The 15,946-nt window shown below is 40.9% G+C and overlaps 1 protein-coding gene across 1 annotated transcript in view; it reads right to left on the reverse strand.

Annotated features, from left to right (window-relative positions):
• Window positions 1-7,075: 7,075 nt before the first annotated feature.
• The window catches only part of GUCA1C (guanylate cyclase activator 1C), a 175,444-nt gene continuing 166,573 nt past the window's right edge, over window positions 7,076-15,946 (reverse strand). Inside the window, exons 3-4 of the mRNA XM_040337857.1 lie at window positions 13,405-13,492; window positions 7,076-8,337 (exon numbers count right to left, since the gene is read on the reverse strand). Coding sequence (XP_040193791.1) covers window positions 8,204-8,337; window positions 13,405-13,492 — 222 coding nt within the window. The 3' untranslated portion in view covers window positions 7,076-8,203. The remainder of the gene's footprint in view (window positions 8,338-13,404; window positions 13,493-15,946) is intronic.

Below are 15,946 nucleotides of genomic sequence, written 5' to 3' on the forward strand. Positions count from 1 at the left end.
CGGTGCACGACTAAAGAAGGAACGCTCGGCACAACTAAATTTGCTTCTTGCCAAAATGCAAGTACTAGAAACGACACACAAAGCAACACCGGATAGACAGACAGGCGCGGAACTCGACGTTTGCGCGCAGATCTCGGATCTCTTACATTTTAAGGCCAAAGCGACATTGCAAACATGCCGACGTTTCACCTACGATAAATGTGGCAAATTGTTAGCCAACACAATACGCGCACGTCGACTGGCCTCATATGTTCCTCACGTATTGTCCCCAAAGGGACAGAAACAGTCTACGCCCCAACAAATCACACGAGAATTCCGCCGGTATTATGGTGCCCTGTACAATCTGGCCAAACCCCCCCCCTACACGGGACATGATTAGAGACTATATTTCCGCGTCCTTAATGCCCTCCCTGTCGTCTGAAGCTAGGGATAGCCTGGAGGACCCTATTACCCTGCCTGAGCTCCAGTGTGCACTGAAAAGTGCCAAGCCAGGTAAAGCCCCAGGACCCGACGGCCTCACCATAGCATACTACAGGTCACTACTTCCATCCGTGGGTCAACACATGGTACGGTTGTTTAATGAGTTAGGCTCGGGGAAATCCTTTCACGTCACCACACTACAGGCCCAAATCTCCGTGATCCCAAAAGATGGCAGAGATCCCACTAACTGCGGCAGTTACCGTCCCATATCCCTTCTCAATACGGACCTCAAACTATACACCAAAATCCTGGCCTCCAGGCTTCAGAGCCACCTCCCACACTTAGTGCACTTAGACCAGGTGGGATTTGTACCCACCAGGGAAGCCCGCGACAACACGGTCAAAGTACTTAACCGCCTACACATAGCCTCCTCCAGTAAGACACCCAGCCTGTTTATAGGGACTGATGCCGAAAAGGCATTTGATCGGGTCGATTGGCAGTTTATGACATCCACCCTGGAACATGTAGGCCTGGGGGAGAAAATGAGGAATTGGGTAGCGGCAATATACAGGGGACCGACGGCGAGGGTGCGAGTTATTGGGGTATTATTGGAAGCTTTCCCTATTACAAATGGGACGAGACAGGGTTGCCCCCTCTCGCCCCTACTGCGCTTTCCCTGGAGCCCTTTCTTTGCCACGTACGCCAGAATCCTGAAATCACAGGCATACACACCACAGACGCGCAATACAAGGTCTCCACCTATGCGGACGATCTACTATTTACCCTCACAGACCCAGACACATCCCTTCCGGCTCTCCTGCGAGAGTTCGAGGCTTATGGCAAGCTTTCCAATCTGAAAATAAACATGACAAAGTTGGAGGCAATGGGGGTAGGGATCCCACAACAACAGCTCGCCCGGCTTAGGACTAGTTTTAGCCTGAAATGGACGGCGGTTGCACTGAAATACCTAGGAACATACATCCCCCCCTCGCTCTCTCAGCTATATAGGCTAAATTTCCCCCCGCTCCTGACGGAGATACGGAGACTGTTATCACAGTGGACGGGAGGACTCCACTCCTGGTTGGGTAGATGCAATATCCAAAAGATGACAATTCTACCTAAGTTCTTATACCTCCTCCAGGCTCTCCCGATTCATATACCAGGAGAATACTTTAGGCAAATACACTCTGTATTCTCCCACTTCCTCTGGGCAGGGAAGAAATCAAGACTCCATAGGGGGGTACTTTCCCTCCCCAAACTAAACGGCGGTCTAGCATTACCGGACGTACAAACATACTACCATGCCGCACATCTTGTCAGACTGATTAATTGGTGCCGACATAATCAGATTAAACTCTGGACACGGGTGGAGCAGAGTCAGTGCGGGGTCCCTCTCCGCCGTGCACCTTGGTGCCACACGGCACTTCCCACTACTGTTGCACGACATCCTCTGATAGGAACTACGGTCAAAGTCAACTTTTTGAACGGTTTTCCCTCTTGTCGCGGGTCTCCCCCCTTAGACCTATAGTGGGTCACCCACTCTTTGAACCAGGCCTACAGGACAGGAAATTTCTCGACCTGGCGAAGGCGGACCTGTTCCAGGCATCACATTTTAGCTCTGGGGGGAAGTGGAGATCAGCGGCAGAGCTGACGGACCCTGACGGCGCGTATCGCCTCGACTTTCTGAGAACACAACAACTGAGCTACTTTTTGAACAGCCTCCCGGCTCCTCCGACCGCTCAGGCACCATTGACGACCTTTGAGGAACTGTGTAGTGAATCTGGAATACTCCCCCATGCTCTGTCCCAGATGTACACAATGCTGAACACCCCGGCAGGAGATTACAAGATTCCAGCCCTTGCTAAGTGGGAAGGGGAACTGGGCACGCAGTTCTCGGCCAACAAAAAACAGAACATAGTCCGCTTCACACACAAATCGTCTGTATGCGCCAAAACGCAGGAGACGAACTATAAGATACTCACACGTTGGTATAGAACCCCAGACCTGTTGAGTAAACTGTTCCCTGACACCGCGGCCATATGTTGGAGATGCCAGCAGGATAGAGGCACCATGTTACACATATTTTGGTCGTGTCCGCGGATCAGGGGCTTCTGGAGGGAGGTACGCTGGGTCACCCAACAGTTTACGGAAAGTATTGTACCGGATGACCCGGCTTACTTTCTATTACACGCAAATGACTTATCACCTGGGGTGTATAAAAAGTCAGTGGTGCGTCACCTTTTGGACGCAGCCAAGGCCTGCGTGCCTCTCCTTTGGAAGTCCCCTCATCCGCCGACCATTGCGATGTGGCTAAACAAAGTAGATGAGATCAGCCGTATGGAGGACCTGGTCCTCTCTAGCCAACAACGTCGGGAGACGTATTCGGAAACATGGCAGCTGTATAACATCTTTAGATATTCAGAAGAGGGACAGAAACTATGGGACACAGATTGCCACCTGCCGACTCAACCATAGATGTGTCCCCTGTCTTCGGGGTGACTTGACAGACCAGGAACTCAACGGAAACCAAAAACTACTGTACGCCCTTAGGGGCGCTTTTTGTGCTTACCCTGCTTGTGCAGCCCCTCCCTCCCCCTCCCCTCCTCTACTACCTCACTTTCCTCTGTTCTTTTCTTTACCTCTTCCTTTTACTACTCTACTCCTTTACAGAAAATGGAAAATGGGTCGGGAAGCCGGCTCGACCGGGCCTTGTTAATAAGTTACAAAGATATAACGTTACAATACAGTTAGTGATTCGGGTGGTGTAGGATGTCACTGCCTGTATGTCTGCCTGTACAACTTTCGGTTATTTACCCGATACAGGGTCTCTTTGTTTCAATTGTTATAACTGTATGATGATGGTCCGCGAGGCATGGGTTTTTGATGATAAATAAAAAAAAAAAAAAAAGAAATAAAGCCATTGTTTCATAGTATCAAATCAACTTTATTCATATTCACAACCTGTTACCAGTGTGCTCAGTAACTTTCACAAAATATACATTTAGGACTTAGTTTACAAAGATGCATGTTATTTTACCAACATTTTTCTGTACATCAACTCACAAACAAAAATGCATGTACTTGGGTCTTTTTCACAGTAAAGTGAACAATGCATGCAGTAAAGTTTATATGAACTGAGCTCTCATTTCTTTATTAACATGAAACAAAGCCCTATATCCCACTCTCCCTATGTGCATAAGAACTGTTCATTATGCTATGTCCCTGCCTTTTATATATGTATGTGTGTGAGTGTATATATATATTTATATATATATTTCATTTATACTATGCTTACTTTGCATTAATGCAATCATCACTCCAAAATAAAGCTCTTATTTTGCAGCTGTTGCATGAAGCATGCACTTGAAAGTTGAAACCACATGTGGTTTCAGCTGCCCTTCATATATTTTTTGGCTGACGAATTATGCTGCCAGCCAGACAAAATCAAGTAAATAAAAAATCAAATACTAATGTATACATTTTTGTTGTATTTACAATTTTAATAACAGCAGAGTTATAGGTTACATAAGGCATATTGATAGTAGCATATATTGTATTTACTATTTGGGAACATATTGTACGTTGGCATGAGATTTACTGGGGATAACAAAGGTACTTGAAAACCATCACCATACCTTGCCCCTCTACTGTTTTGCTCCCCAGGTTTTCAGAAAACATGAAGCAGCTAGACTTTTGCAAAATTTAGGGAATGCCTGGTCTAATTATATGATTGAAAACCTTGCAGTTTATTTACTAATGGAGTAGAGACTGTTCACTAAGCAAAGTGAATGCTAGCACCTGATTGGTTGATTGAAGTAAACAAGTACGTAGTGAACATTCACTTTGCAAAATGAACATTGAACAGTCTCAACTTGTTTAGTAAAAGGGGTTGCATATGAAGATGGAGTGCTCAAAGTTTTGCATAAGACTGCTGAGCATGGTGGCAATACATTTCCTCTGTGGATTGTCTACAGACAGCAATTGCATAAATGTTCATATTTTAATGGACTTTCCTGCATGTTCAAATCCTTTTTACTGCAAATTTGTGCTCATGTGTTATTAGCTTACTTGTACTGGGAGAACACTTTCCAGAGGGGGTAATCTGAGGCCGGAGGAGCTTGAGTGAGCCGCTGGGGGACCCCAGAAAATGCTGTTCTGTGCAAAACTAGCTGCACAGTGGAGGTAAGTATGACATGTTTGTTATTTAAAAAAAATAAAATGCAAACCTTTACAATCACTTTAAGCTTACCAAAGAGCACCTTGTCAAACCGCAACACTACTGGGAAAATGTTTTGTGAACTGGTGAAACTGATGAAACAAAAGTTGAAATGTTCGAGGGCACAGCTTACCAAGATCAAAACATAATTCTAAAAATGAAGGATGGTAGAAGGAAAATCATGATTTGGGCTTGCTTCTCTTCTTCAAGGCCTGGATCACTTGCCCTCATTGAGGTTAAAATTAATTCCCAAGTTTACCAAAATATCCTACAGGATAATGTCTGGATGGCCGTCCAACTGACGCTTAGGAGAAGTTGAGTGACCTTTATGCATTGAATTCACCATAGTCTATCTTCAGAAAAAGAATATGCACGTCCCCAGTAGAAGAAGCTGTGAGCTCTGAGTGCATAGCATCTCAGTTTACACAGACAGTCCTGATCCCTTCCTCCCGTCCTGTGCTTATGACATAATTTCTGCTTCCGGTTCAAGCTGGTCAGCATGAAGCCGACCACTTCCTGGTTCTCTCTGAAGCACAGCTATTCAGTACAACAACCAACCTGATACCTTCCCAGCGATCCGGATGGTGTGTGAAGCTCGTGGGATGCATCAGAACAGCCAGGACTGCATACTTATGAAGAGTATGACTTTCACTTATATCTTGTAAGTGATTTTAATCTTGTGCAATAAATGTCTGCATTTTAATACTACACTCAGAGTAGCGCCACCCCCCCTTGTTTCTCTTACATATTATGTATGGTCAACAAAGGCTTTGTCTTTTGTAATAAATAGTACATTTTCTGATGATAACACTACAAACTGATGTTTTCTATATGCGATCGATCACACGCCAATGATATCCCATAAACACTCCACTAATATTGTTCATATGTCTTTGGTAGCTTGTCTTTGTGCTGAAAGGGTGCTCTCAGCACAGCAACATTAGCTGCCCAGTGACGTATATGTTAAACCACCAAAGGAAAGCTCTATCTGTTGTATAAAAAATTATGTAAAATTAATTTTGGTAGAGTGTTGCATGGTGTAGTAATTGTAAGTCAAACTATCACCACTGAAAAATGGCCTGACAGGAAGGGAGTGTCATAAAGTGGTTAAAGAGTTCCAGTACCTACATATTCCAGTTCTTGAAATTGTGGTCAGGCAAGTGTGCAGGCTGACCCAGACAAGGGATTCAGATTTTATTAGCTATATAGCTTTGTCTGGATTGAGTGTTGCTAATCTGGAGCTCAGGAGATTACATAATTACATCTGTGGTGTTTGCCTGTGTGTGATCACAGTATTGATCTGTATTACCTAGATGGGGTGCTTTATACATTTGGCATGCATGAATTCCTGCAGGGCATTCAATAGGTTAACCACTTAAGCCCCGGACCATTATGCAGTTAAAGGACCAGGCCCCTTTTTTGCAATTCGGCACTGCATCACTTTTACTGACAATTGCGCTGTCGTGCGACGTGGCTCCCAAACAAAATTGATGTCCTTATAGAGCTTTCTTTTGGTGGTATTTGATCACCTCTGCGGTTCTTATTTTTTGCGCTATAAACAAAAATAGAGATACAATTTAAAAAAAAACCAATATTTTTTACTTTTTGCTATAATAAATATCTCCCAAAAATATATAAAAAAAACGTTTTTTTCCTCAGTTTTGGCCGATACGTATTCTACTACATATTTTTGGTAAAAAAAATCGCAATAAGCGTTTATAGATTGGTTTCCGCAAAAGTTATAGCATCTACAAAATAGGGGATAGTTTTATGGCATTTTTAATAATAATTTATTTTTACTAGTAATGGCGGAGATCAACGATTTTTATCAGGCCTGCGACATTATGGCGGACACATTGGACACTTTTGACACTATTTTGGGACCATTCTCATTTTTACAGCAAACAGTGCTATAAAAATGCAATGATTACTGTGAAAATTACACTGGCAGTGAAGGGGTTAACCAGAAGGGGGCGCTGTAGGGGTTAAGTGTTCTCTAATGTGTGTTTCTTACTGTAGGGGGCGTGGCTGGGCATGTGACGTAACTGATCGTCGTTCACTATGACAGGGAACAGACGATCAGTGACAGGCTCACTCGGAAGCACGGGGAGAGGTTTATTTACACTTACCTCTGTGTTGTTCAGCTCTGTGACCCGATCGCAGGACACTGGCGGGGATCGGGTCCACGGGTCCCGCGGTCACGGAGCTCAGGACCAGGTCGCGAGAACACCGCCGGCGGCACACGCGCGACCTACGGTTGGGCTTTCTAAAGGGGACGTACCTGTACGTCCATATGCCTAGCCGTGCCATTCTGCCGACGTATTTAGTCGTGCAGCGGTCCTTAACTGGTTAAATTCTAAGAACAAATGTAGTCTGATGCATTATCCTCCCATTCACTACTACCATGATGCCACTATCACAATATGGTACCTAAAAAAAAAAAAACACAGGCAGCTGTTACCTGAGGCTGGTTCTCAAAACCAAAAATAATATCTAATGATTTTCTTAAACCATTATTTGTATATTTATAGCATCTGACACATGAGAACTATTCACAGACTGAAAATCCAGGTTACAATACAAGCGTTTTACATAATTATTACATTTTAATTATCCCTACTTCCTATCTGTTTGCTGGGTGTCATATAGAACAGAAAGCAATGAAAATTGATTAATGTGAGCGCACATATTAACATATTTTTTTATTTTAGAGAATGGGAAAGTCCTCTAACTAGTGTATGGTTTTGATTGCTGTCTGTAGCCCAATAGAGATAGGGAATTGCCCCAGTTGGGACACAAACTGCATTAAAGTGGAGGTTCTAACCCTACTACAATCTATTTCAAAATCTCAAATATTATTAATAAGCATCTATTAAAAGTATGACCCATGTTGTTCAAGTATATTTTGAAAACATAATATATATATGTATATTTAAAGAGGAAAAAACAAGAATGTGTCTTATAACCATAAAGATATAAATAATCAACATTTACATGTAGATCATGCCCCTGAGATCTTCACGTTGTTTGCCACAGTTTTCTTTCCAGGCAAGCTTACATGAGAATAAAATGCTGCAACGCATTCCAATTGTCTGTTATACGTCATCTTCAGCTTTTGTCAGAATGACCATGACCTTTTCAGAAACTTTTTTTTTTTTTTTTTAAAGTCTGTCCGGTTAGCAGAGAAGTTTTATTGCTAATGAAAGTAGCGGTTAGTTACACAGAAAGGTCAGACAGCCCCTCCTTTTATCCTAACTAATCCAGATGAAAGTCAATTCCTTTTAAATTCATTTAAACTGGATTTGAATCAATTAATATCCAAAAGATTACTTTTCCCTGGCCTACTGAAGCCTTGTACAGCTTTGTTATATTACGTAATGTAAATGTATTATTCCATCAAGAGAAGGCTTTGAAAGATTGCACCACCTATATCTTACTACCGCTGTACTTCTTATAATCTCTGAGAGATCAATGGGAAAATCCTCATGCAACATGACATCTTCTCACTGCAGAAAGGCATATTCTTGTAGTAAGACGGGTAGACATATCCTAGATAGGAAACATTCTTCAAGGCATACTCCTCCGTCTTCCATTTTGTATTGTTTTTAACACATTGGAGAGGTCGAAACTTTTAGAAATGAGCTCGAGAAGGTCAGGATCCTTTTCTATTCCACCAATAAACTCTTCTAATGTCAGTTCCCCTAAAAAAAAGACAGGCTTATTCAACACATTTTATATATAAGGTGATTTTCACAAGCAATCGATAAGGGACATTCTGGGGTTGATTTACTAAAGTTAACTCCACTTTGCACTACAAGTGCACTAAGAAGTACAGTCGCTGTAGATCAATGTAAAAGATCTGAAATGAGGGGAAGCGCTGTTGATTTTATCATCCAATCATGTGCAAGCAAAAAAGCTGTTTTTTATTTTCCTTGCATGTCCCTCTCAGATCTACAGCGACTGCACTCGAAAGTGCACTTGTAGTGCAAACTGGATTTGCCTTTCGTAAATAACTCCCTCTGTGTTTTCATAGCAAATTAATAACTATGGTGGAGCAGCAAGCTGGTGTTATCCCAGGATACCATTTAACTTTTTTCTATTTGATTTTAAAGACATTTTCTAAATTATTTCACAGATAATTTGACAATCATGACATCCTACTTTAAACATTGTTGTCAGTTTGAAGAGACCTAGACATCTATTTACCATAGGTATTTTGTGACAATTGGCAGACATCTCATAGGAGTCATAGGAGTCTTAAGTGTGCTTTATGGAAACATGGGTGCAAGATAAAAGATAGAAGCACAGTTTCACAGGTTAAACACCAGACCAGAATACATTTTTTTGTAATCTAATAAAAGTTTGCAATCATCAAGATAAACCATTGTGTTTTGGGGCTTACATGTATCTCTTTCTTCAGGTCTGAATAGAAACAAAAGATTACAATCAGATTTAGGTAAAAAATGCACATAGACTGCATTTGACTTGGTAATGACTAGGGGCAATAGAATTGGAACATGGTTTCTGTTCCCCTCTGACGGCAGCCCTGAGAGTATGTACCCCCATCAAATAATACTACATTTCAGACTTTTCAATCCTATTTGTCAGAGCTTGGACTTTATTACCTGCTGACATTGTCTCACCTCTTGTGTGCCTTTTATGCTGATTTGATGCCTGTTGCACTGGTTTTATTGCGCATTTTTTACTTGTCTTGCAATAGAAAATGAAATGGGCATTGCAGGCTATTCAACTTTTATTACAGTTGATATATTCTATTGATTTTATAGTAATTTATACACCTATAAAAGAGTATACTCAGATGAACAACAGATAATTATGAGTTTTGGTGTTGGGAAACATAGATTACTTGGATTCTCATTTTAAATTGAAAGAGTATTGGAAATACTTCTCCTTTTGGGCCCAAGGAGGGGATGGTCTCCCTGTAGCGGTATATAAGACTTATAAAGGAAATCTCTTACCATCGTGACTATTAATGCATCGTTTGAGCTCAATGAGCCCACTACCTCAGGTTCTATGAAAATAGTGTGGTGTAGATGGGCTGAGTGATTGTACCAAGTATGTGAGGACCACCTCCTCACCAAACCTGCTGTTGATGTAAAACCAAATATAGATTTGATTTGGATTTCTCCTCTGTTTAATTACTTTCCATTTTGGTAATTGATAAAAAAATTACTATTAACAGTTCTATTTCTGAAAGCATTCTTAATTTATGTAATTTTTTGACACCTGCCTAAAATGTTTGCACAGTAGTGAGTAGGTCTCACTTATTTATCATAATAGTAACAGCAAATGTATTGCTTGTAGCTAGAGTTGAGCGGACACCTGGATGTTCGGGTTCGACGGGTTCGGCCGAACTTCGGAAAAAAATCTGGGTTCGAACTTGACCCCGAACCCCATTGAAGTCAATGGGTACCCGAACGTTTGAGTACTAACATGTCTCTAAAAAACTAAGGGAAAGGGCTAGAGGGCTGCAAATGGCAGCAAAATGTTGGTAAGAGCATGGAAAGTACTCTGCAAATAAATGTGGATAGGCAAATAACTTAAAATAACATAAAAAAAATAATAATAATCTTGACCTAGGAGGACGAGGTCCATATGGAGTAGGAGGTTGAGGTGGCGGTGGATGTGGCGGTGTAGGTGGAAGCAGCGGTGGAGGAGGACGAGGTAGCCAACACAGGTTTTTGTTTTTAATTTATTTATTTTTTAAATTAGGGTACACCCCAAAAGAGTGAGAACGATCTAGGGTTGCCACCTCATCCCTTTAAACCTGAACACATAGTAATTACACAGGTTCTGGGCCTAATTTAATGTCGATAAGGCACCAAGTGAGTTTAATTAGCACCTTAATCAGCCAGAGAACCTGTGTAATTAATATGTTTTCGCTTTTAAAGGGATGAGGTGGCAACCCTAGAAAGATCAGAAATACAAGAATGGCTGGGTAAGGCCGGTATACATGTATATTCTGCAGAAGGTACAGACAAGTCCTGTGGGATCCATGCCTGGTTCATTTTAATGATTGTGAGCTTGTCCACATTGACAATATGCAGAGTATCTCACAGGAACATATGCAGTGCTGGTGCAATATGCAGAGTATCTCACAGGAACATATGTAGTGCTGCTGCAATTTGATTTGTGAAGCAGGACTGACTCCTATATATTTCTCTCCCTATAAGCACAATCAGGAACCTTTCCCTAAAGTATCTAATGCAGAGTATCTCACGGGAACATATGCAGTGCTGGTGCAATATGCAGAGTATCTCACAGGAACATATGCAGTGCTGGTGCAATATGCAGAGTATCTCAAGGAACAAATGCAGTGCTGCTGCAATATGCAGAGTATCTCACAGGAACATATGCAGTGCTGCTGCAATTTGATTTGTGAATCAGGACTGACTCCTATATATTTCTCTCCCTATAAGCACAACCAGGAACCTTTCCCTAAAGTATCTAATGCAGAGTATCTCACAGGAACATATGCAGTGCTGGTGCAATATGCAGAGTATCTCACAGGAACATATGCAGTGCTGGTGCAATATGCAGAGTATCTCACAGGAACATATGCAGTGCTGGTGCAATATGCAGAGTATCTCACAGGAACATATGCAGTGCTGGTGCAATTTGATTTGTGAAGCAGGACTGACTCCCATATATTTCTCTCCCTATAAGCACAAACGGGAACCTTTCCCTAAAGTATCTAATGCAGAGTATCTCACAGGAACATATGCAGCGCTGGTGTAATATGATTTCTGAAGCAGGACTGACTCCTATATATTTCTCTCCCTATAAGCTCAATCAGGAATCTTTCCCTAAGTTATCTAATGCAGAGTATCTCACAGGAACACATGCAGTGCTGGTGTAATATGATTTCTGAAGCAGGACTGACTCCTATATATTTCTCTCCCTATAAGCACAATCAGGAACCTTTCCCTAAAGTATCTAATGCGGAGTATCTCACAGGAACATATGCAGTGCTGGTGTAATATGATTTCTGTAGCAGGACAGTCTGACTCCTATCTAATTCTCTCCCTCAGATCAGATCAGCAGCAGCAGCAGCAGCAGCCTTTCCCTACCCTATCTAAAGCAGAGTGATGAGCTGTGCTATGTCCCTCTAGCTTATATAGAGTCTGGGTCACATGCTGGGTCACATGCTGCACTGGCCAATCACAGCCATGCCATTAGTAGGCATGACTGTGATTGCTTCTAGGTCACAGGAGTAAAACAAATGGTGATTGGCTGCCCTGCAGCGTGCCATTACATTGCCGAACACCGGACCCGAACCCGAACCCGAACTTACAGCAAATTATTCAGGTTCAGGTCAGGGTACCAAAAACCCAAAAGTCCGGTACGAACAGTTCGGGTTCGCTCAACCCTACTTATAGCACTTAACCACTTGTCGACCAGCCGCTGCAGTTTGCCCCCTGGAGCCGATGCGAGTGCCTGGCGAGTGTGATGACCGTCGGGCACCCGCGATCGCTCGTGACACAGCGAGAACCGGGATCTGTATGTGTAAACACACAGATCCCGGTTCTCTGAGGGGAGAAATAACCGATCGTCTGTTACTAAGAATGAACAGCGATCTGTCATTTCCCCTAGTCAGTCCCATCCCCCCTTCAGTTAGAACACAGAGAGGAAACACATTTAACCCCTCGATCGCCCCCTAGTGTTAACCCCTTCCTTGCCAGTGAAATTTTTACAGTAATCAGTGCATTTTTATAGCACTAATTGCTGTAAAATTGTCAATGGTCCCAAAAATGTGTCAAAGGTGTCCAATCTGTCCGCCATAATGTCGCAGACCCAATAAAAATCGCAGATCGCCGCCAAAACTATTAAAAAAGTTAATAATAATAAAAATTCCATAATTCTATCCCCTATTTTGTAGATGCTATAACTTTTGCACAAACCAATCAATATTCGCTTATTGCAATTTTTTTTACCAAGAATATGTAGAAGAATACATATCGGCCTAAACTGAGGAAAAAAATATTTGGGGAAAAAAAAATTGGGATATTTATTATAGCAAAAAGTAAAAGATAGTTTTTTTTGTCAAAATGGTCACTGTTCTTTTGTTTATAGTGCAAAAAATAAAAACTGCAGAGGTGATCAAATACCACCAAAATAAAGCTCTATTTGTGGTAAAAAAAGGACACAAATTTTGTTTGGGTACAGTGTCGCACAACTGTGCAATTGTCAGTTAAACTAACACAGTGCAAAATTGTAAAAAGTGCTTTGGTCAGTAAGGTGGTAAAATCTTCCGGGGCTGAAGCGGATAATAAAGACCTATGTTGTTTTGCTTTTTGTTTTGTTTTTACAAGCATCAAGCACTTGGGTGTTAATTAATTTAATTGCCAAGAATAATAATTTATTTTGCTCATTGAAATGAATTAACACCGAAGCACTAAACGCACCTAGGGTTAACAAGCATTTAGACAAGTTTACAGTGTCAAGTGTTTTTTCTGCCCAAACTCTGCTGCTCCTGGATGCACTGGCAGTGTTTTTTTTTCTTCCCACTAAACTCTCCTGCCACTAAACACTGCCAAAAGCCCATGTGTGCATAGACACACAGGCTAACACATGCGGGGGAATTTAGAGGCAGAAAATAAAAAACACACCCAACACCCCACAGCGATAAAAACTTCCAGTGTGCATGAGACCTTATATATCAAAACGTTATATTATTTGAATGTTTGTGTCCTGGATTTGCATTAATAAACAAAATACACACAAAATCAGACTAAATTTAAGTTTACCGTCTCCATTGACATCAATTTTTGTGAACAACAAGGTCGTGAATTCTTCAGGGCTCATACCCTGGTGACCATTTATAGCTTGAACAGCCTATAAAAACAAAAAAAAAACATGTATTTCAGTTAAGTTATTTAAACTGTTCTTTCAGTAATTAATAACTAAACGGTGTTGCTCCTGCTCACAGTACAGATGAGAATGTTGACTACTCAAAGTTTGCTCAAGTAGTGGTGGAGTTACTTACTCCTAAAATAACAGAAGTAGCCAGGGGCTTAGAATAATTCCATAAAGACATACAGGAGCATTCACAAAGGTTAACACAGGCAGGAGGACAAACTATAGAAACTTTTCCAAATAATCTCTCAGCATAGCAAACTCCAAAAATTATGGATGGATAAAGTTGAAGATCTATAAAACCGTTCTAGACAAAATAATTTGAAAATTATTGGTCTTCTGGAATCTTACAAACCCAGCCTTTTCATGAATATATGCTCCAAATGAATTCCGGAAGCCCTAGGAATTACTAAGACATGTGTTGCTGAGAGAGCCCATAGAGTGGGGATACAACATTAAGGACGCACATCTCCCAGGCCAGTAATCGTGCACTTCCCAAACTATACTGACAAAATGAGAATCCATAAAAGCTATAGGAAAACCAAATCCTTATCATTAGATGGACACAAATTACTACTCCTTGCCAACTAGTCATTGGAAGTCTTATGACAACGTAAAGCATTCGATCCTATCTGTACATCACTATTTCAAAAGAGTATAAAGCCTACCGACCTATTCTATATCTACAATCTCCCTCAGGAGAAACTCTCTCCTTTAAATCCCCATCAGAAGCTGAGGACTTTATAGAATCTTTGAAAATCACCCCTTCAAGCAGTGGAGGCTCTCCTAAATCACCTCAATCTCCAAAGGAGCAACTCCCTGTAAACATTTCCGTTCTGCAGGTCAAACAGGATGCGGTAGAGTCTGCTGATTTACGTTAAACAGGCTTATTCGCCCCTTTACGGCACAGTACTCACTACTAGCACTACCTTCAAAATAAAGGATTGCCTATGAAGCATTTTAGTATGTAGCTGAAACAAAAATCTTTATATGCTATAATTTTACTGATAAAATAGAATTGTTCTCTGTTACTACAGCGCTAATAGCTCTTTACATTATAACTATAGATATATATACTATATCTTATAACTTGTTTGTTATATAACTATGTGCCTGCTCTCTATTTCAAGATTTATTTCACAGCTCAGTGCTCAGAGGGATGTTAAGATCGGGAAAAAGTTAGTACCTACTGGTTGATGGTACAATCTTATTTGCTGTTCTGTTTAAATGTTTTAGTTATCCTAAAACAACTCTTGTCCTGTTTAGCCTAAGAGAAAATACAATTATTAAATTAAACACCTATTTCAAGGGGGGAATACATTTTTATATTGTAAACCCAATTTTTTTTTTTTTTTTTGAAGTCACAATGTACAGTATAAGATTTCCTATCATCTGTACCCAGTCTTGCCACACAGAGTTAATCCAACTCTGAGCAATCCTCTTTTATTGTTCAGTGAAATAAAATGGACTTACAGAGAAAAACTTTAGTCTGTTCCGCCCCCTTGCTGTGAGTGACAGGTTATTTACATATCTCATGCACTAGCCTGGAGACAGGCATTATTTTTTAATCCCCACCCCCACTCCTTTTCTGAAGTCATGTGGTTACTTTTCTGGATTTTGACTGGATGTTAGTGATCATAGCAGAATTTAGTGTAAGGAATACACAGGAAAAATGCATGTTGACAAGGGGAGTGTAGAGGAGGGTGGGGAGTCTACTGACATTACGACTCCACCCACAGAGCTCCAGACAACATATCCACCCACAGAATCTGCAGTTTTTCAGTTCTTACAACAGACAGAGGGGAAACATTTGACAAGTAAGGATACATGCAGGAGGCATGTATATCCTTATAGATCAGCACTATGGCAGTAGTTTAGAAAGGATGAGAGTGGGTTTACATCCACTTTAATAAAGACCCAAATACAATTATAAAACCCTTTTTTCATATAACACCTAGATAATCATTTTATGAAAATAATATCATGGGACATAAAAGGGCTTAGATCACCTAACAAAGGATGAAAATGCTATGACATTTTAGGCTGTTATTAATTTATGAAGAAATAATACATTTTATATTTACTGGCAGAGATGTGAGATTACATAGTTACATAGTTAGTCAGGTTGAAAAAAGACACAAGTCCATCCAGTTCAACCACAAAAAACAAAATAAAAAAAGTAGGCCTCTAAACAGATGAACTATGATTTTGCAATAATTGAACTTTCCCTTCTTGGAACCATTTAAAGCAAGATTAGTGGACTAAAAGTCTATGTGATTTCACGTGTTTTTCAAGTGTTCAGTGGATTAGCCATTTTTTACTTTTACAAGTGTTGAGACATAGATTCACTTGAACAATGATGGCTCTCTTCACAAAACAAAATATATTGACCTGGCTTTAGTGGATACACAAAATACAGCCATAGAGACAAAA

Source organism: Rana temporaria, chromosome 2 (assembly GCF_905171775.1).
Source record: "Rana temporaria chromosome 2, aRanTem1.1, whole genome shotgun sequence".
NCBI classification, from domain to species: domain Eukaryota; kingdom Metazoa; phylum Chordata; class Amphibia; order Anura; family Ranidae; genus Rana; species Rana temporaria.